The sequence below is a fragment of the Cygnus olor genome, chromosome 6, assembly GCF_009769625.2.
Source record: "Cygnus olor isolate bCygOlo1 chromosome 6, bCygOlo1.pri.v2, whole genome shotgun sequence".
NCBI classification, from domain to species: Eukaryota; Metazoa; Chordata; class Aves; order Anseriformes; family Anatidae; genus Cygnus; species Cygnus olor.
In genome coordinates this window covers 24,398,381-24,420,128 of record NC_049174.1, presented here as the reverse complement: position 1 = coordinate 24,420,128, position 21,748 = coordinate 24,398,381, and the positions used below count along the sequence as shown (strand labels likewise).

At 40.7% G+C, this 21,748-nt stretch overlaps 1 protein-coding gene across 1 annotated transcript in view; it reads left to right on the top strand.

The window, feature by feature from the left end:
- KALRN (kalirin RhoGEF kinase) overlaps nt 1-21,748 on the top strand; it is a 500,534-nt gene that overhangs the window by 354,944 nt on the left and 123,842 nt on the right. The window contains 8 exon segments of the mRNA XM_040562309.1: nt 382-451; nt 2,134-2,223; nt 5,218-5,310; nt 6,680-6,791; nt 8,042-8,232; nt 8,643-8,744; nt 9,418-9,560; nt 10,901-11,003. Coding sequence (XP_040418243.1) covers nt 382-451; nt 2,134-2,223; nt 5,218-5,310; nt 6,680-6,791; nt 8,042-8,232; nt 8,643-8,744; nt 9,418-9,560; nt 10,901-11,003 — 904 coding nt within the window.

Below are 21,748 nucleotides of genomic sequence, written 5' to 3'. Positions count from 1 at the left end.
CCACAAAGTGTCAAGTTTGTTTAAATTGTCCTTTGCTCAGAGTGCTGAGTTTCACAATGGGAAGCTGGAACATTTGGGCTCCTGTTTTTGAACCACTTCACAAGATCTTTTTGAAGATTTGGTCTGGTTCTTGAATATCACTTTGTCTTCCTGAACACACTGGACCCTTACCTTTTTCATTGTAGTTGAGTGGGGCGTGTTTCTACTCAAATAGCAAAGCGTGCCTTTGCAAGGACACACTTTCTTCACTGGCAGCACACTTGATTAGCTTCACAGTCAAGATACAACTATTGGTCATTAACACTGATCAATTCATTGGTCATTCTGCTTCCCCTGGGTATTTGACTGTAACTAATTACATCGGTGTCTTCTTTTTTTTAGCATTTTTCTGAAAGAACTCGAGAAATATGAACAACTGCCTGAGGATGTGGGCCATTGCTTCGTCACCTGGGTAATGAGCCTTCTTCTTTTTATTTATTCAAATTAATTCCTCCAGTACAGACAGAAACAAGCTGAGAATTGGTGCAGGGGTTACATCCCTGGTGAAAAGTGAAATCAAGGGTAAATCTGTAATGAGGACTGTTTCCACCTTCACCCTCTCAGGGTGGAAGCTCCCTTCCTTAACTCTTTCTCTTCAGTGGTATGAAAGCCTTCCAGAGTCCCACTCCTTGTCCTGCACTGGCCAACACAGTACTTACCTCTGCTGGTTCAAGAACCTGTTCAAAAGGAATTTGTCAAACCAAATCCATATTTAAGGGTGACATTCATTCCTTTGCAAAGAACCCTGCAAGGATGAAACATTTAAAATCATAATCTACCCTCCTTAGAGAATTTTAGTCATGCATGAGGCCTTTACAAAGGCATGAACATCTTCTTTTATCAATATTTTGCTTCAGAAATGAGTGTCAAATTGCTGAGCCACTGTACTCTCTCATTCCATTACCCACTGCCAGGAAAATTTCCAGCAGGACTTTGAAATCTTGATGCTAAGAGTCTTCATGAGCATAGGAGGCTCCAGGAATTGGCTATGGTAATTTATCTGTATGAAAACTGTTATCTTTTCAAAATATTTACCAGGCAATTCAGCCTTCTTCATGTTTTCTCTGCTGGTTTTATTGATATTTTAAAACTGTGAATTGGTATTTTTGAAGTCATTACAGAACCTTTTCACTTACCAAAAAAATGAGCATGTTTGGATGATTTTGAATAGGCTTTTAATTTGAAAACATGGCACAAATAGTGATGAAATGGATTCAGAAATTTAGTTTACAAGGAAGAGGTTACATATTTATGAAAGATGAACGCATTTACGTATCATTCTGTGCAAAATATTCATGGTGCTTTTAAGATAGTACCACATCACCTCAGCAACAGTACTTGTCCAGAGCTGTGCTTATAGATGTACATGCAAAACTGCCTGCCCAATTGCAAGGTCCTGTTATTTAGATTCATGGTATCAAAAAAGCAATAGTAATCAAAGGAGGCCATCTTCCTCTGCCTGGCTCCCTCTCCCTGAGACAAGTGTTGAGTAATATGAAACTGCTCTAAGGCAGGACTGCACAGATGCTTCTAATTTCCTCTTAAATAAATTAGGAAATGAAATGCAAAACACTCTTAGCACAACATAAAGTTTGAGCCATTAAAGTCTGAACCAAGGTAGGAAAGGCAAGTTTGAGCCAGACATCACAAATCTGAGCCAGTCTTAAGACAAAAGTGTTGGCTCAAGCCACTTTCAGCTAGGTGAGTGTCTTGCCCGGAGTTCCCATGCTGGCTTTATCTGCAAGTAGGTGATAGAGCCAACACTTCATGACTGGGATTTGGATGCAATCTGTGTAACCTCATCAGAGCTCTTAGAAATTGTTTTTCAGCTGGATTAAAGTTTTAGGCCTTCCCTCTGTCGCATTTGTTAAAGAAAGCCTCCCATAGCTGTTACATGGTACACCTCATACCCCTCAGAACTGCTCAGGTAAGGTGTGAACTGCCTCTAAGTCTTCCATTCTTAATTCATATTTCTCACATTGCTTCGAGAGGTGGGGGTTTGTCACTTGTATTTGTCCTGGTGAGCCTTAATGAGGGACTGTGAGAGCAGAGAAATAGCTTATCTTGCTTTTCCCTTGATGTTTGTTTTCACAGGCAGATAAATTTCAGATGTATGTCACCTACTGCAAAAACAAGCCTGACTCCAGCCAGCTCATCCTGGAACACGCAGGGACTTTCTTTGATGTAAGCAGCCACTGCCTTTTTCCTTCAGCACGCATACTGCATCCGAAACACCTCCTCTTTACATCTGAGCAACAGATTCCTTTTTGTACCTTAACATTTGAGTTTTCCATTCCACTGCAGATACCACATGCTGTGGAAACTGATAGGCTGTAGTGTGATGTGTGATCTTCATCAGTGTGGCAAGTCATTTTTAATGGAGACAGGCACTCTCATGGGAACCTTTGTGCATTTTTCAGACACAATCCTTTCTGAAGATCTGGTTTAGATATACTCTCTGCTTCCGGGTTTAGCGGTAAAATGAAAAGCAAATCCCATTATATTTTATGACCTGAAATCCTTAAGTCCAAAACAAGATCCTGTTCTGCAAATCTAAGCCACCGTACTAAACATTTGCCTCGTCGTACTAGTAAGGAACTCCATTGCCTGCAATTAGACCGTTTCCCTTACAAGCAGTACACCTGTTTATAAACATTTGCAGGCTCCCATCATGGTTTTGTGGACTGAGAAAAAAATCGTTGAAGTTTCTCGGTACTTTTACACTAAGCACTTCCTCTGATTTTTGGAACCTCATGCATTTTTCCATGCCTGTCTGCTAGCTTATAGCTTTAAGTAATTGTCTTTCTGAGGAAACACAAACCAAAAGCAATCCCTCCCCCTAAAAATAAATAAATTAATTAATTAATTAATTAAAACCTTAGTGTCTCTTTTCCAAAGAGAAACCCTTTTACAAATCATTAAGACTCAGCGGTATCCAGCCTATGATGTGGTTGGCACATGATGTGAATCAGTTCCTCTGGGTTTTGTCTGTGCCACTGATCAGTTAACTCAACACTGAAGGGAGTCATGTGAGCCAGAAGAAATGTAACGAACACTTTTTTGTTGTTGTTTGTTTGTTTTTTTGCCTTGTTAACTAATGGTGGAAGTAGAATTGAACCGAAATGGATTTTCCAGGAGGTGGCGCTTGAGCTTGTTGAATGGTGTGTACTGGTTCTCCATGTTTCTTATACCAGGGCCTCTGTAAGGTCCTGTGCTGCTCTGCGTAGAGGATATTTTTGATGTTTGCCTGGGCTGCTGTCATTGCATGTAAGACTACATGTTTATCCTGTTTGTAGCTCAGCTTGGTGCAAGACAACTGCTAGCACAGTGCCTCACACACCTTCAGTTCCCCCAAGCCCTTGGGACACTTTTCAACCCAAGTAGTAACTTAAGCTGTGTCTAATGGTGAGCCATTGTGTGCTATAACATGAACTAAGCTTGCTTCAAACAAGAACCAGAGCAAAGATGAGAGCACGGAGCTCTGTGACTAGGCTGCTTCAAATCTAGTTCAGGTATCTCTGTGCCTGACAGTCACAGTCAAGCAGGCTGCTGTCTTATTCCAAGACTTCAGAGACCAAAGGGAAGAGCTGCAGGGAGAACGTCCCTCTCCAGCAGTGTATTTATCTGATTGCATGTAGCAGTGCTATTGCTTTACAGCTGCAGGCTCCCACGCAGCAGGGACATCTGTTACTCCACCAACCTCCTCTGCCTCTGCCCAGTCTGACCAGGGAGCATCCTGGCAGAGAAGGGGGTGCCCAAGGGGGACACATCTTGCTGGGAGCACGTCCTGCTGATCAGAGGGCTGGAAGGAAGGAGTAGTGCTGAATTAATCACTTAGATCCTACAAAAATTAGTGTCCTTAGCCAGCTGCAGGAAGTTCACAGGTGTGGCCAAAGCCATGCTGGCACACGCAGTTACTAATTGAAGCCCAGCCATGTGCTCTGCAGACTCCACCAAACAGGGAGCCAGCTGTGACTCAGCTTCATGCAAACTCCCCTAAACCCCACACAGAGCTTCTTTCCTTTTGGGTCCTGTTCATGGCACAGGCATTTATTTCAGAAAGAAAAAGAAAAAAAACGCCTAGTACAAAAACCAACACCTTCTGTTGGCACCTTTTGTGAAAAAATGGCTATTTTTGCATCTCAGCATAAACACTAGAGCTAAAATAAATAAATAAAAAGTAGTATTCAGCAGAAAATCAGACTGTATACAGAAAGAAAATCTCTGTTCTTGGCAGTTCTTCCCCCTTTATCTTGTGCAACTTCTTCACTGTATAGCCTAAAAGTTACCCTCCAGCCTCAGATAAATCCAATTCCCCCTTCCTATCTCTTCCCCTTGTACCGGAGTATATCCTGGCCAGGAGGGGGGCAGGCATGCCCAGAGCCTGGCGGAGGCAGAGGAATCCCAGCCTGTCCTACTTCAGCACAGAACCTGTCCCTGAAGGGCAGCAGGGATCAAATATTCAAAATCTTTTAGACGACTAAATATGTGCGGTAGGGTCTTGAGGGATTCTCAGGAGCTCCCACTGGAGTCCTTTGTAGACCTCACCCAATATCTACCTGCGATGACTCCAGAAGTTCATGAGCACGTCACGGTGATCGGCACAGACATTTGGCTGCCATTCAGAAGCACTCAGTGCTATAAGAGGTATCATAAGGGCCTCTCTCCCGGCCCCCAGCTGCCGCCTCAGAACAGCATAGGTCTGTCAGCACTGTCAGCTGCGTTGCTCCCATGTGGATATTTCAGCTACCTCAGGCCTCTCAGATGGTACTAGCTGCTTATGTTTAGACAGCTAAATTGCACCCTACTTGTGCAATTTAATTTAATGTCACTCCATTTTAATTGAACGTTAAAACTCTGCTTTCAGCCTTCGTAGCTAAGAGAAACCAGTTGACATGACAGATAAGTCATATTTAAATCAAAGCCTGTGTAGTTTACTCAGCGTAGCCTTAGCTCAACTTGCACACTGCTCCTGCAGTCTGAGTGGCCTTAGGGGGACACTGCAGTTTATTGCCAGCCTCTCTGAAACCACACTGATATTTGTATGTGAGCTTGAAGAGAGTTAAAATGCTAAACAAAGAAATGCAGAGATACAGAGCTGACGTTTGTTATGGGTGGATCTGTCTGGCAGGGGGTTAACAGTTTTCCATGACTGACTGCTGTTTTTATCTCTTCTAGGAAATTCAGCAAAGGCATGGTCTGGCAAATTCTATCTCTTCTTATTTAATCAAGCCTGTGCAGAGGATCACAAAATACCAACTCCTACTGAAGGTACCTTAGTGAGCTGCCCAAATCAGCTCACGCAGAGCAGTTCACAGTTGTAAAGAGTTAGCTTTTATTCTAAAAGGAGCTGCTTCATCAAGTTGTCCGTGATCTGTAAGCAGCTACTACTGAGCTGCTGCTCCTACTACCCAGGCCTGAGCATGACAACAAAGTGTGAAATCAGGTTGCATATTTTAAAGGAAAATACTCACAGAGAGAAAAAAAAAAACAAACAGCAAACAAGTGATGGCTTGCTTCAGCTGGTTGTGGGTGTACAAGTGGATTTAATCCTGAAAAGCAAGAACTGGGAAAGGGAAATTGAAGGGATGACAGAATGGTTTTACTTTCCTTTTCTTCTTGCTAAGTTTGTGACATGTAATATTTGATTAAAGGCTTCAATGACAGCAGTCATGAACTTTGGGAAAGGATTCTTCACCGAGACTCCTGTTAGATTCTGTTTGGGAATGGACACTTGTGTTTGAAAAACAGCAAAAACCTTCATATACAAAACAAAGACTTAAAAATGAAGCACTAACATTTCCCATTTAAAAATAAAACAACAACAACAAAAACTTTTGATTGGTTTCTTATAAATTGGTTATAGTTTTTTGCAAAATCTTGTCAATAGCTGAATTTTAGATCTAACTTAACCAGCTGCTGTTCAGTTCTAAACTAGAAAAGCAAAGAAAAATATCTTTGGGATAATGGAAGAGACAGATTCTGACCTTGACAAGCTAGGACCATAGATGATACTTGCATCTCTTTAGATGCATGCTTCCTGTGTATGTACAAATGGAGTGGTGCACCGTACTACCAAGGTACTTACTGGGTACAATGAGTGTTTCAACAAATCTGTGCTTCGTACCAGTTTACTGAAACAACAGGCTTGCCGTGGTCTTGTGAGTGCTGTGGGACAACAAGCCTGCACTGCGCAAACCAGAGCTACTGGGATGGCTAAAACAGCCCTTCAGTCGTCACCCTTTGGGTTCCTTCTCAGGTGACTCTTTCTAGAAGGGACCTGCCTGACCTGGGCACAGCGCCCTGCCAGCCCTGCCTGCATTGTGCCACAGACATGCTGCTGGAGCAGGCTGGGGTCCTGCTTCCCGACTAGTGTAGCTGGAACATGGGCATAAAACCTCAGAAACCCTCTGAGTGCAGTCTCGTTCAATAGCGCCTTGACTTGTCTTGATTTATAGTCCTTCCCATATGATACCCCCTATTTGTGAGCATCCACAGTGAGTTTTGATGCAGTTCAGCTTTTTCCTGTCACTGTTAGTGACACTGTTCCAACTTTGCACTCTACATACCAAGAAGCACAACATGAGATAGAGACAGCATGATCGGAGTTTGCTTACAGGTGTTCTGCATTGCTTCTTAGGAACTGCTAACCTGCTGTGAGGAAGGCAAAGGGGAGCTCAAAGATGGTCTGGAAGTGATGCTCAGTGTCCCCAAGAAGGCCAACGATGCAATGCATGTCAGCATGCTGGAAGGTACAGGTGGATGGGTGGATGGGGAAAGGATTTGGGCGTGAATTGAGCCTTCTTACAACTTGTTTAGAAGGTTAACATAGGTTGGCTATAGCAGTACTGTTGGCTGGCCATCACTTTCAGGAAATTCCTAGCTCCTTCTGAAATTTCACCAAAAGTCTTGGAGACTGGCTAGGAAGCTTTGGAATTTTGTTTATATTTGTGTATAAAATATTTACATATGTAGTATATGTATACGTTACGTATACATGTATTTATATATGGATATATACATCTGCATGTATATGTAGACATATACAATATATATATTTGCTGAAGAGTTTCCTACTTACTGAAACAAAAATACCTTCTGAAACAGTATCGGTTGAGCTGCTCACAGCTGTAATGATTATTGGATGAAAACATTTCTAACATCTAAAAGTCTCAACATTTCAGAAGAAAAAGTTCTGGTTTTCTGAGTCAAAACAGTTTGTGGTTCAAAATATTAGTATAGTCAGCCCAAAGGACAAAAAGTATCACAAAAAAAAAGTATTTCAAATTTATAGAAAATGTTTTCTCTGGAGAGAAGTGTGACCCATGGGCTGCTGAGATAGCAGCGGGAAGGGCACCTTGTACCCAGCCCACACCTGAGAACTGTCCCCAGGACTCCCTTTTCCATCAGGCCTCCAGGTTATGTGGAGGGCATCCTGCAATCCTCAGATATGAAGGTTTTTGACATGCGGCTTGGAAGATCAGGAACTACTCCTGGAAAGCATGTTTCAGACAACCTACTGATTTGCTCTTATACATGTAGCTCCCCCAGCACACTGCTGTGGGCTCAGACGGGCCCTTGGAGGTTGGGTTAGCATGCTTGAGGGCATCGTGTTATGACAGGGTACTTCTAGCCACAGCATCTTAGATTCCTCTGAAGTTGTGGTGACATGCATAAGATTCCTTGCATTGCAGTTCTGTGTACAGTAACCACCACCGAAAGCTTTATAATATTTATCTTTAAGTAATTACTACTATTCTTAGCAGAAGTCTCATTTAGCACATATGACATATTTGGCTCTGGTGAAATAATTATGATTTGGCAGTAGACAAAAAAAAAATGTATTTTCACCAGCGCAGTAAATGCCCATTAATGTCCTTTCAGAATATACATAAAAAACAGAAAGACTCTTTTATTCCAAATCCTCCTATCTCTGTTGCTTCTGGGCATTACTGCCCCCAAGAACAAGTACTAGCCAATGTGTTTTGTGTGCTCTATTTAGGGTTTGATGAGAACCTGGATGTCCAGGGAGAGCTGATCCTTCAGGATTCCTTCCAAGTGTGGGATCCCAAGTCTTTAATTCGGAAAGGCCGTGAGAGGCATTTGTTTCTCTTTGAAATCTCTTTGGTGTTTAGCAAAGAAATCAAAGATTCTTCAGGACACACAAAATATGTTTACAAGAACAAGCTACTGGTAGGTGTGGCTGCAAAGAAAGATTCTGGGTGTTGCATTTCTTGTAGGTAGAAGTAGAGTTTGGGGGATGGCTTGTACTTCCCTGTCTTGGGTTGGGGATGCTCATGCCACCTGGAGGGGCTGGCTCTGGGCCCTGTGGGAAGCCAAACTCACAGTGAGTCTGGGGAGGTTTAGGAGAGTGAGATGTGATGGGTGGGTGGGAATTGCATGGAGGATCACTTGAACTATTCACTCTTTCTTGTCATACCCTGATGGTTTTCTGTCTTTTATCTGTGTGTAGCAAAGCAGAGACAAGATCTCATTCCCGTATCCATCCCTGCCTCCCCTGATTCTCCCTACAAATGTAAAGTTTTCTGGACTCATGAGGCTTCATTTATATGAAATCTCTTACCGTCTTTCCTCCACACTAGACCTCAGAACTGGGAGTGACTGAACATGTGGAAGGAGATCCCTGTAAATTCGCTTTGTGGTCTGGACGAACACCATCCTCAGACAATAAAACAGTGCTGAAAGTAAGTCTTTTTTGTTTCCTTTGCCTTTAGAGCTGCTAGTTGAGGCCTCGAGAGCCCTAAATGGAAGGTCAGTTTCTTCCATCCTCATACTCACATGGCTTCCATATCTGTCAGTGGGGTCATGCCTGCGTCAGGAGCAATTCAGATCCAAGGCCACAGTCTGAGTCAAGCCTTGCTGAAATTGCATCTCTTGCAATCTTGACTGAGCAGCTACACACTAACACAGGACACATCTCGGGGTGTTTTCTGGGAGGTGTAATTCCCTTAGTCCTATGCCACTGGGTTTGTTGACAGTCAACATTTTCCTCAGCCCTCCAGAGCTGCCAGCCATTTCTGTCAAGTGATTTTCAAATGAAGTTTTTTTTTGGTAGTTATTTAGTCTGAGGAAATCCCGCTGTGCACTGATAACCTATTTCCTCTCCACAGAGCATGCTGTATTGCTAGCATTAACTATATTTATCCAGAGCTTAGCTGCTTTGCTGTTGCTTGCCAAGTAGCTCTGGTAAAACACCCTCAGTTGGGATTACCAGGTATCCAGCAGCTAGAACAATACATCAGAGAGGAGAAGCAGTTAATCATGCATTTTTATCAGCCAACCACAATTCTTCTACATAGAAGGTGATACGCTGGGAATGTGATAGAGTGTCTGTGTTTCTGCCTTGTGGAACTTCAGGCGTCCAGTATTGAAACAAAACAAGAATGGATCAAAAACATCCGGGAAGTCATTCAAGAAAGGATTATCCATCTGAAAGGAGCTCTGAAAGAGCCAATTCAGCTCCCCAAGACACCAGCAAAGCAGCGAAACAACAGTAGAAGGTAACCTCAGTCATTCCATTCAACATGAAATCATTAGAGGTTTGTCAGCCAACAGCAGTGTAGTGTCTGTGGACTCTTTACTGGATTCACTTGCCTTTCTTACCATAGTTGAAAGCAGTTTTCATCATCTTTGCATTTTATGTTGTTTTGGCAAAAGTAGCTTTTCTATTATATTCAGACAAAGGTCTTTAATTTTAGTACTCTGAAGTATTGGAGAAAAATGGACAGTAAAAATTCTTCAGTGTCCAAGGTTATGTTTCTGTCCCAAATGAGAAATGACATATTTAATTGAGTATTAACAGATTTTTATTTTTTTTCCTGTTTGGCATTTTGAATCGTTTGACAATGAAAGTCATAGCTGGTCATGACAGTATATTACTGGAATGAAGAATCTGTGTTTCATCATCAAATACAAATTCATTTCATCCTAGAAAATAATATTAAATTTTTTTGGTCAACCTCTTTCAGTCCTGGATTAAATAGAAATTATATAAAATCGATTATTCTTTTGTTGTCAGGCTGACATTCCCAAAAGCCACTTGTAGTTTGAGCATCTCCCCTTCCTCATCAAATATTATCATGTATCCAATCTCATAATGCAGGCTGTTTTATAGAGGTATCCAAAGAGTGAGTAAGCCAGGTTATCTAGGAGCAAGGCAGAGATCCAGAGCTTTCTTCCTGGGGACAAGTGCCAGTCTAAGAGCTTTCTAGTGCAGTGTTGTTGTTTATGTTATATTTTATTGTATTTTGTATTATTAAAATGTTTATTTTGAAAGACTGATAAAAATTTAGGAGAACTGCAAAAGGGAGAAAATACCCTCTGCTGGCAGATTCATAGAGGTAGTCTCAGAGAGCTCTACACTGTCATTATTCATATTTGTTTGGATATCATCTTTATGGCTTAATATTAAATTCCTGAAAGCATGGTTCCTGTGAGACAGTAGAAATGTCCTTTCCTTCTGTGCCACATATAGCCAGGGCTGAATGGTTTTGCTTAAGGCAGAAATCTAATTTAAGGAAAATTTCTGCCTGACACCCTCATTACAGAGCTATTTTTGAACACCAGAGTCTTCTGTGCTGTAAATACGTAGGCAACAGCCATCCTGTTTCCAGCAACAAACGTGGTGATTATGTGCTAATCCCAACCCGATGGCTGAGGGTGACATCATTTTAAATTGCAAGCTACACAACAACATAGGCTGTATCAGTGAGGTAATTTTAGTGCAAAGCCAGCCGTGGCACGCTGATTCGGCACTTCTCAAATCCACCTATAAAGTTGTGAACATTCCAAGGTGGTGTGTTAAGTAAGCATGGTTGTTTCCCTCTTATGTCTTTTGCAGAGATGGAGTAGATGACGCAGACAGCCAAGGAGATGGCAGCAGTCAACCAGACACCATTTCCATTGCATCCAGGACATCACAGAATACAGTGGACAGTGATAAGGTAGGACTGAAATGTGAAAACATGCTGCAGCTAGTTGTCCCCAGAAAAAATGTAAGTGAAAAGCAGAATAGAAAAGACATAACATAGCAACCTGTCTTCTACTGAGTCAAAACTTGTATTCCCTTTTGCTAGGCTATTAAATCCAGCCTGTTTCTGGATGCTCATCAGTACCGCTGTTTTACATGGTAACATCTTTTGCTGCAGCTTCTTTGTGGTTAGTACACAGAGTTAGAATTGGCTCTGAAGAAACAGCCCAGAGCAACCTTTTCTTTCCCTGCTAAAACTTGCCTTTTGGGATCCAGCTTCTGAATCAGCAAACAGTTGGTTGCGTTCCACATTTACCCTTTGAGCTAAAATCACTAGTTTGTTGGAGGGAATGCAGGTGCTTACACGCCAATTAATAGAGCAAAACTGGGATCCTGGCTGGTATCTTGAGAGCCTGGGAGACCTACCCTTTCCAGAGACTGTAATTCTGGACCCTACGCCTCGTGGACATATGGTGGAGCATATGGATGGCCACAAGACACGCTACGTTCTGTTGGATTGCTGCATGCTGTCGGCACGTATGTACTCGATGATTTGTTTGTCAGACAATCTGAGTCCAGATTCTCAGCTCCACGAGGATGCCTGACTTGAATTTGTCACCCTGATACCTCCAACTGCTGTCTTCAGACAGCAACTGTCTTCAGCAGTTGGTGGTAGGAGTAAATGGGCTGTTAGTGAGAATTTACGTCAGCTAAGGTGATGAGGTTTGTCATATCCAACAAGAGAATATCCATATTCTCTTCGTGTGTTGTTTTGAAACGGTTTAGCTTGCAAAGGGATGAATTCTGCAGAATCATTCTGAATTTATCTCTGTGTCAGGGCTCTAATTATGTTGCTCTTTGCACAGAGTAGAAAGGTATCTTCATAAACTCAGAATTCATGTTTATGGTCATAAAGTTCACAAATGCAGTGTAGTGCAGCGTGTATTTTGAAAGTTGGACTCAGAAATAGGAATTAATTGAGTTAATTGCAAATTACCTTTGGAAGACCACCTGTTATATTTATCTCAAAAGCATGTTCCCATGTTGTTGCTTTTGTTTTTTTTAACTAATAATGTGCCTTAGAAAAGTATTACTCCAAAGGCCACTGTAATGTATGCAAATACTTTGCCTGATGTGGAAGAATTACTTTCTTATGTCTTTAATCCATGTGGAATCACCCTGCTTTTCCATGTTTTTCCCATTTATCATTCCTGACAAAGACCCTAGCTCAGTAGAGTACTTGAGCTCATGCTTAATTTTAGTCATTCATATAAGCTTTGCTGGTTTGCCCTGAGCCCATTGACTCAGTTGCATGAATTAGGGCAGACAGGCAAGCTCTGGGTAAGACGTAAGACACCCCACACTGTGTGCTGTAGCTGCATGCAAGATCTATAGTGCCAGCAGCACCAGAGATGTTGGGCTGTGCCTTGAAAGACAGCACATCATTGCAACAGCTGGTTTAAGGATACAAGCCTGGAAAGAGTTGTAGGAATTTCTGCCTACAGATCTTGTCTGAACTGAAAGGTAAATGTATATGGGATAAATTGAGCACCAAATCACATAGGCAAAAATTTGTTACCACTGGGGCCAGGCTAAATCAGTTCTAGGGTTGGGTCACATTACTTTTTAAAGGTGGATAGGTTCACTTGCTGATTTAAAACTATTTGTGGTCATGCAACTGTATATATACATTTACCAAATAGAAACAAATCCCAGTTTACTGTTAAAGCTTAAATATACATGTATGTGCTTTGTTGAGTCTGAGCCACTGGTGTAGCATCCATCCTGAGATAGAGAGGCAATTCCTGCTAAAGCACTTTCCTTTTTGTCACTGATGCTAGTGCCAGCGAACTGTGGAGAATTTAGCCCCAAAAGTGTTCCGTTTCCATGTCTTTGCTGCAAGGAAAGTGAACTCCCCACATAGCTTTATGGTTCTCTCATCTTTTTCTACACAGTGTTACCCCAGTTAATGACAGCTGGAGCTGAGTTGTCTTACTTCCCATTGCAGGCCCACCTGTGTTCAGTCTCAGCACAGGTGCAGGCTTTTCCACTGCTTGCTGTGCAAGGTCCTGAGCACAGACTGGCATCTGCTAAGAGGGAACTCTGTGTTAGCAGATCCCAAAGCCGTGCAAGGAGCACAGAACTCCTAGTGGTGACATTTCACAGAACTGGAATGATTCGCTGTCATTCCAGGTTATTTAGCTCTCCAACTTTGAAAAGGGATTTCTTCCTCCAGTGTGTAGTTGAGTTTATCTTCCAGGGTGGTCTGACAACCTTGTTGGGAAGATTTACCTTCTCGCATAGACTGGTACTGAGTTACCAGTGCTGGAAGACTGTGTCATTTCGTGCTTGCTAGCTCAGGTTTCTTGACAGAGTTGACATGGTAAATGCTGTAACGTGCTGTAATTAACCTGTGTGGTACCGATAACAGCACCAATAGGTAAAGTCTTCAGCGGATGGCAGTTTCCCTGGCTATTAAACTCCAGCACAGTCACCAGAGTTATTCCCAGGAGTTCAAAGTCAGGCTCTGAGTGACCTCCCTCTGTGCTCTAGTGAAATCCCTGTCCAGAAGAGCCAGAAGAAAGCTCCTACCTTTTAAAAAAAAAAAAAAAAAAAAAACACTTGCCTGTTCAGAGCAGGCTCATTTACAAGCACATGCAAGAGCTTTGCAGTGCTAGTAGTGTGCCAGGTTGGGAACAGATTAATCATGTGCTGGGAACATCTATGTGTTAATTCAGTGCCAGAAACAACTCTGAAGCAACATTTAAGAATCAACATTACCTGAATATTACATCTGAAGGCAAAAGAATGCAAAGCTTTAGTTGACATGCTTCGTCCTTTTCCTAAATTTTGCTTTTATGCCCAAGGATTACCTAAAGCATGAGCTGAATTTCCAGAGAAGAGAATGCCAAAAAAACATTTTAGACAAAAAAAAAAGTCTCAAAGACTCCCAAGTTCAAGTAGCGTTTTGGCTTAATAACACTCCTTGTGCCTCAAGTCACATGTATTTCTTTCAAATTATTTGTAAGCCAACTTCTCCTGGGTTGTGAGTAGTGCTTTCTGTCTCGTGTCTCATCAAGGCGCAGCCCTAGAGCAAAGTTTTACCTTTGCATTTCAAACTCAAGAAAGGCAGAAGATTTTTTGTCGTTAAGTGGGCATGAGATAACATTACTGTAAATTCAGAAAGGATTTTGCTTTCTCTGAAGACAGCTGAACCTAGCTGCAACATTTACCAGGGGGATCATTTGGTGTATAGAGTATACTTGACTGGGGGCCAGAAGTGCTGAGTCCTATTTCTACAGAGCAAAATCTGTCATGCATATGGTGGATGCCATAACAAATTACATCTCAGGGTGCACTGCACTTACCTTTTTTTTTTTTTTTTTCTCTGTTTGGATTAAGAATTTAATCCAAAGGCAGGCGGGAATTCTTCCAAACATTGTGTTTGTACAACACCCAACATAGGATACAGACCAGAATTCAGACCAGTTTTTTATGTCGAAGGTAATTCATAGCAATATAGCAATATTTACGGTGGCAGGCTCCTCTTTGAAATTATTCTTAGTTATACACCTAGCTCCAAAACTGTTACCAAGTCTTTAAATGTTCAGGTTTTCCTGGCTGCAGGCAGGGGTCAGGCGATTATATGAGAGTCTTCAGATTTAAAAAAATTAAATAAAAAAATCCCAAGTCTGTTTAAAAAAAAAAAAAAAGGAGAGAGAGAGATTACTCCTTTCTTTTAAATGAAATGCCTGTTTAAGTAGCTTCTTAAATCTGGATCTTAGTCCTTAATATCTTTAATTTTCTTGGATTTTTATCTCACAAAAATATATAAAGCTATTATCCCTGGGCTCAAATGTTTCATTTTCATTAAATATTGTGTAGCAGAACCACAGACTACAAGTCAGATCTGTAGGTCTGCACCTTTTTAAAAGGAAAAAAAAGAGAGAACATATAAAATATTACGATTTTTTTCTATATGCAATCTGTAACCTAAAATATTTAATAGACTGAAAAAAAGAATGATTGGGATTGTCATTTGGGAAAGTATTATGTAGAGGGAAAAAGTGGGTTCGTGAGCTGGTCTCACAGAATCAATAGATAACGAACACTATTACACTAAGTGTTATTCCTGTTGGGCATCCATGTCAGGTCCTAGGTAACCTACTATGCAAAATTTCTTCATCTTCTTCCAAAAGGCAGACTAGACGGCTTTTGTTCTGTACAGTAAGCCCTCTTCAACACACTATCTGAAAACCATTTCTTCGTGAGAAATCCTCGCCCTATTCGGTTCACAACAGACAGGATTTCAGTCTTTATATTTGGATTCAAAGCAGTGGGGAATTGCATTAAAAATGCCAGCGTGCAGGGCATTCTCATTTGTTAAGCCCATTGATCTATTTACTTGTAAAACAGCTGTTACTGGTGATACTGCTCCATCTTCTAATAGCCTCTTTTTGTTGGCTTTTGCAAAATGCTGAGGAGAACAGCTCTTGTTTCCTCCTGTTGTTTTTGGATATGGAAAAAAGCACTGAAATGTGAACTGAGAACTTTTTGCTCTTTAAAAATAAATATACATGATATACTTTTATCTCTTCCATTAGATACTGGACTTAGCTCATCTTAGATTCATCATCAGAAGTCATGAGACTGAGACCTTGACCTCTTCTGCCTTGGTGGTAGAGGTAATTAGTGTAAGAGGGGAGCTTTTAGAACTAAGGCTTGTTGGAAGAAGTCACCCAGGGGTGGATTCTTTTTTCTTTAAAGGCTTCAAGTCAAGACAAAATAGCTTTCTCTCTGCAATATTGTCACTCAAGGAAAAAATAGGATTTGATGCAGGAAGTACTACTTCAGATTCTTTGTTACAAAGGAAACTAGGGCACCAAGTATTTGGGCTCCCTTCTGTCCTTAAAATCCATCATTTCTAAGGGTCTCAGTGCTTGCCAGGAGTAGAGGTAATTACCCAGGTGTAATTCTCAGTTCCTTGGAAGTTTCATTTCCAAGTAATACAGGAATGAGGGGAGCCTTGATCCCCCACTCTCTTCCTTGATGCTACTGATCATTTGGAGCTTGAGCTCTGTAGAGTCATGCACCAACGTGCTGCATGCTTTCCTAAATAGGTATACTTCCTGGGACTGTTGCCTAGTGTTAATGCGTTCTGATTAAGAAGTAAATTAAAAAAATAATGAACAGAAATGCCCAGACATTCAATAGTAAAGGAAACGTCTTCTGTAATGTACCTCACAAGGAGAATATAGGGGAAATCACTAAGTTTATGAGATGCCACCTTCAACATATGCAGTAAAAAGTGGTTGATAATTGCTTCCCAGCATAAATTAATCTGGAAATTAAGTATTGAAAGTGCCTAAAACCAAACTGAAAAACCAAAGATCCCACTCTATCCAGGGATCTTGTAAAGAAGTGAAATATGGTAAGGTGAGCAGGATGTTTATCAATACTTAAATTAACAGATTAAATTATGCTATTTAATCTCAAATAAATAAAAACACTTGCTACAAAATACTGAAACAACAGTAATCCTTTTATGAAAATCCCCTTGAAATAAGAACATCAACTTAAGGAAAAAAAAAAAAAAACATTTTAAAACACTGATGCCTATATATAACATTATTTTTTCAAACAGAGAAAGTCCAGATGTGGAATAAAAATAAGAGAGATTCACATTTTCAGAGAGGGAATTCAACAGGGAAATTAAAACAATACCATAAGGCAAATGCAGGCATTAATTAATTCTGCTAACAAGAGCACTCTCACTAGGACTGAGCTGACAATTTAGTTTTTGCTTAGTTCCTCAGCAAGGGAACCAATATAACAAGCAGATTTAAAAACTACACAGCAGATCTCTGTTTTTCTTCAACAGTATTCAAGTTTTCTGCAGCTTTCAGTTATTGAGTTTACTTTCCTGAAGCATTTTTTTTTCTTTGAATCCCCTGGTACTGTTTGTTTTTTTTTAAATCATCTTCAAGCTCTTACAAAACAGGTACACAGCTAGCGATCCAAGTCCTCTATCCCTCTGGCATTGTTGTGGCACAGTATGTGCATCCCATGATCCAAGTTCAACTTTTTCCTTCTCTGCCAGCCAGTTCCGTACCGACTCAGAGCAGGTTTGTGGGCAAGAGGCACCTTTCTGTGGCAGCATGGGAGGAATCACAAGGGACAAGAACTGCTGACCCTCAGTAGTGCTTGTATCAAAGGTATCACTACAGGCTGGAGTCTTTACAGACCTAGAGCAGTGGGACTGAAGTGAATACAAATCACCTTTCAGTGGCAAGCCACTCTGTCAGTCATTAACGGCTGCTGCAGGCTACAGCTGTTGGGAAGGGAGTCGGAAGGCATGATGGAAATTCTGGCTACAACAGAGCTAAGGGACAGCATGATCATGGGAACAGGGAGTGGGGAGGTAAAAGCAGGTTGCTGCTTAACTACAGCACTTGGAGTATTTCTTTAGAAATCTTCCTGTTTTCCAGAGCCCTGTGAAAGATGTTACATACAGAGCTGTCTGACAGGTGGGACTGGGCATTGGCTTGAAGAGATTTCTTCCTGTAACCTGTATATCTTACTCACAGTAAATTAGGTTAGATTTAGCAACGGAGAGTTTCTAACAGGGAAAGGAAGTGATTGATTTGGTCTCATTTAGCTAAGTGTTGTTGTGGTTATTCTGCACTGATCCTGTCCAGGCAAGTGACATTCCCAAATTCGGTAGTGCATTGTCTGGAGTGCTGCTCCCTTACAGTGGCTGATGAATTGCGGTACCACAAGTAAAACTAAATTTATGTAATAGAAAATGACCTCTGACTGTTTAGTGAATTTTTCCCGTAAAGATATGATGGAAAAAAAAGAGTGAATTATAACCCCAGAGAATAGATTTCTATTGCTTTGACACTGCCCAGCGTTGCTGCCATTATCACACTGAGTTCTTAATGCCCTCACCTGTGGAACAGGGAGAACATGATAGCTAGCAAAGGCAATCCTGAGGTAAAATATTTTGGCACTTTAATTAGCCGTACTGAGTGCTCACTAGCTATAGGTTGTTAACTCTTTTCAAGGTACTGTCATGTGGTAGCAAAATGTTTATCTTATCAAGGAAATAAATTGTTCAGCCAGGAGCTGACATCTCCCCAGTGGTCGTTTCTTCAGATTTCTTTAGGCTTTGGGAGGCTGCATCTGAATTCATGCTCTACAGGACCAGGCCTGAGCTCTGCTTTGGTATAACTTAATCTCTGGTTTGGAGACTTGAATGGCAGATCTCACATTACCTTTTTGTCTGTATACTAATCACTGTGACTTGCAGCTTTGTAGGAATTTACCTGCCTGTCATCTACAAGTGGAGTCAGTTGACAGCCCTTTATTCGGATGTGTAATGTATGTAGCACACAATCTGCAGCTCCCTCAACACTTGTATCACTACTGGCAATGCCTTCAGCACAAACCTCCCAGGGAAAATCTGGGGGCCCTGGCCTTCTGGTTTCTCTGAGAATTTTGAAAACATCTCAAAACAAGGGAAAAAGTAATTCTTACCAACCTTGGTTTTCATCCAGGTTTAATCCTGGCATGAACTATGTGTTATCTGTTTTTTCCATCACCCATTTCTAAATGTAACAAGTGGGTGATCAAGAGGTTTACCTCTGAGAAGTGACCTGTCCAAGTGTTGCTGAGGGTAGGGATATTTGCTTTCTGTTGTTGCCAGCAAGTATTTTTGGAGCTGTGGGTGGAGAGAGCACTAAAGGCAGGCTGTCTGGTTTCAAAGAGTTTTCTTAGAAAAGGTGTACATATTCTTTTGAAAAACAAAGCAAAACATGAACAGCTCCTTTTAAAACGTGACACTTGTTGCAAGCTTGTGGGAACTTCATAGTAATTGTTCAGGGAACCTTATCTAAAGTCCAGACCATGCAGTTGAGCCACATCTATTTCTTTGTGTACTGAGTGGCTGTACAACTTCCCCCACAGCCAAAAAAGAGATGATGACAGTAGATGAATTCCAGCAAAGACCCCATTTTTTAATCCAATAGTTGAATTTTAGCAAAGAAATTTCCCAGAGATTTTAGTGTTTCACCAAGCTTTGCTTCATCACTGTGAAAATATAGCAAAGCCAAAACAAAGAATAAGGCACAAGCTTTGCAAAGGGTTCCTTCTTTCTCCCCTCAAAAGACATTTCATGTGAAATGAATAGCATCAGATTTTTAGTTATAATATATTTAAAAAGTTGTAATCCCAATGCAGTTGTTTCTAATGAACTCTGAAAGACAAAAAACTGCTGCCTATGGAGAGCTTGCTGACTCAGGAGCAGCCTGTAGTTTCATTGCATGGATTCAAATGGATGAATATCAGGAAACTTGGAACATCTGTAGTGTATAGAATACAGGAATAGAAATGTTATTGCTCAGTGGCTGATATTCCCAGGGAATAATGTCATAAAAGGCATGCATGAAATTTGCCATGCATTTTAAATATCTTAGCTGGGATTTCTGAAATTGTTGTTGAATTTTCATGGGACTTCTGCTCTAAAAATGCTGTGTCCCCAAGGGAAGGCTATTCCTGTGGTGGTGTATGAACAGTAACTGCTCTGCACTCACGGGTTTATTTCCTTCAGTGCAGAAGCAGCAGATATTTTTTTTACACCTCTCTCTCTCTCTCTTTTTTTATTTGCAACTATAAATAGTGGCAGATATAAATCCAGATTCAGTTGGATGATTAGATGATGAGATCCAACTGAAAGTCCCTGAAAGAGCAGTCCTATGGAAAGAGATTTTTCAAAGATTTTTTGACATTTTCTTCTATGCATAACTGGCAGTTGTGCCCTGGACAAATAAAGTACGCTCTATTTCTTTTATAAAGTACATTCTTTTGTAAATCTTCATCTAGTTGCTGTCCGCTTCATAAAGAAAGTTTGTTATTGATTTTTATAGATTTTTTTTTTCTTTTTAGGAAGTAAGGATCAGCATTTAGTCTGATTTCTGTCTTTTCCTTAAACCATTTCAATCTAATGCATCTTCTGGTAGATAATAAGTTAATCACATTGCAAAATGAAACTCAAGTCACTCAGATAAAACAAGTGTATGGGACTCCTTCAGGCTGAATCTCTCCTGAGAACAATGCAGGTATGAATGCCAAGGGTCAATATATACATGCAAGGGTATTAAGTGTAATTTCCGTGGCTGCCCACTTGATATCTCCGTTCCATTCCTTCATGCAGCATGAAAATCAGATTCCACACTAATGTGCTGATGAACACATTCCCCTTACAGGCACAAGGCACACAGCTAAAGGTCATCCTAGTGGATATATGGAGTGTTCCAAATTCACTGCAAATGTGGTGTCTCGCAATCACAAGGCATTTCTGAAGAACATGTGATTCTGCTTAGCTAGGATGGCTGTAATTTTAAAGTGCACAGGAATAAGGTGCAGAAAGCTGCCCTCATAAAGGTGGTTGAAAGGCTTAGCTGTGGTGTACACTATGGAGTTAAATGACAGGAAATAAATCATACTCCATATTAACGAATCTTTATTACCAAACTAAACATAAAAAAATGTTTTGATGCCTGCTGGGAAGAAAGAGGATGTTTAAGTGAATCAGTTTGATTCAATCAAAACAAAATAAGAAGGAAGGAAATGCTGTAAAATCCCTATCTTTCTTTCAAAGATCACCAACCTGAGTTTAGTACATTTTTAAATAGAAGAATTCAAAAAAATACATTGATTTGCACAGAAGAATTAAAGGATATTCTGTTTTTCAGCTCTAATTCCAGACCAGCTGTTGTCTGACTTTTATAAATATGTTGTGATTTTCAAAGAAACAAGATGTCAAAATTTGTTGCCATTTACATTACATTAAAAGCTGAATTGGACTTCGAACGGTAGAGCAGTTTGAAGATCTCAACTGATCTTTGACATAGTGGGGAGCAGTTAAAATTACATGTTAATCTTATATAGTATTCTTTTCCAGCAAGATTCTGTTTGTAGTGGGAAGACCAAAATACATACATGTTCTGAGGTCAAGTGGCTGAGTTGCTTTTTCTTCTAAATATATGATAATGAGAGTGTAAACTGAGCTGTAAATTATTAAATGGTATTTCTTTATTATTGCTTATCAAAATTAACATTCAGTGACCTGTAAATTATTTACTAACTCATTTCCCTTCTCCTCATGAAAGGCTGCTTTTCAGTTCTGTTCTCGCACAGCACAGAATACCAGTATCGGGCACAAGACAGGTGAGGTGATCCCGTAGGCTGCCCTGAGACTCACTTGCATTGTCACATCAAATGGGATTGCACTGGCATTTCCTGAGACTTACTGTCTATAAGGTCTGCACACCACTTTGTAACCAAGCCTGCTCAAGATGTGAAATGGGTCCTCCAGGTTCAGCATCATGCTATTTTTGCATGGATAGAAGGGACAAAAGGACTGATTAAAAATGGATAGATGATATAGATTATATAGTCTTCCCCCAAAATGAGATCTTACATGGAATACAAAGCATCCATTAGAGATTTGGGGGTTGTCTCTAGCCATTCTTGGGTCAGGTCCTAGATAATATAAAGTGGCTTAGAAAGAAAGGAGCAAACAGGATTCAGAATTTATTTTAAAGGAGAGTTTTTTTATTTGTTTTTACTTCTTCTCAAGTTCTACTTTCAGTGTTGTCATTAAGCAAGAAGCAGTTCCTCATCTAAACCTGATCGTTCTCCTGTTGTTCTTCCAAG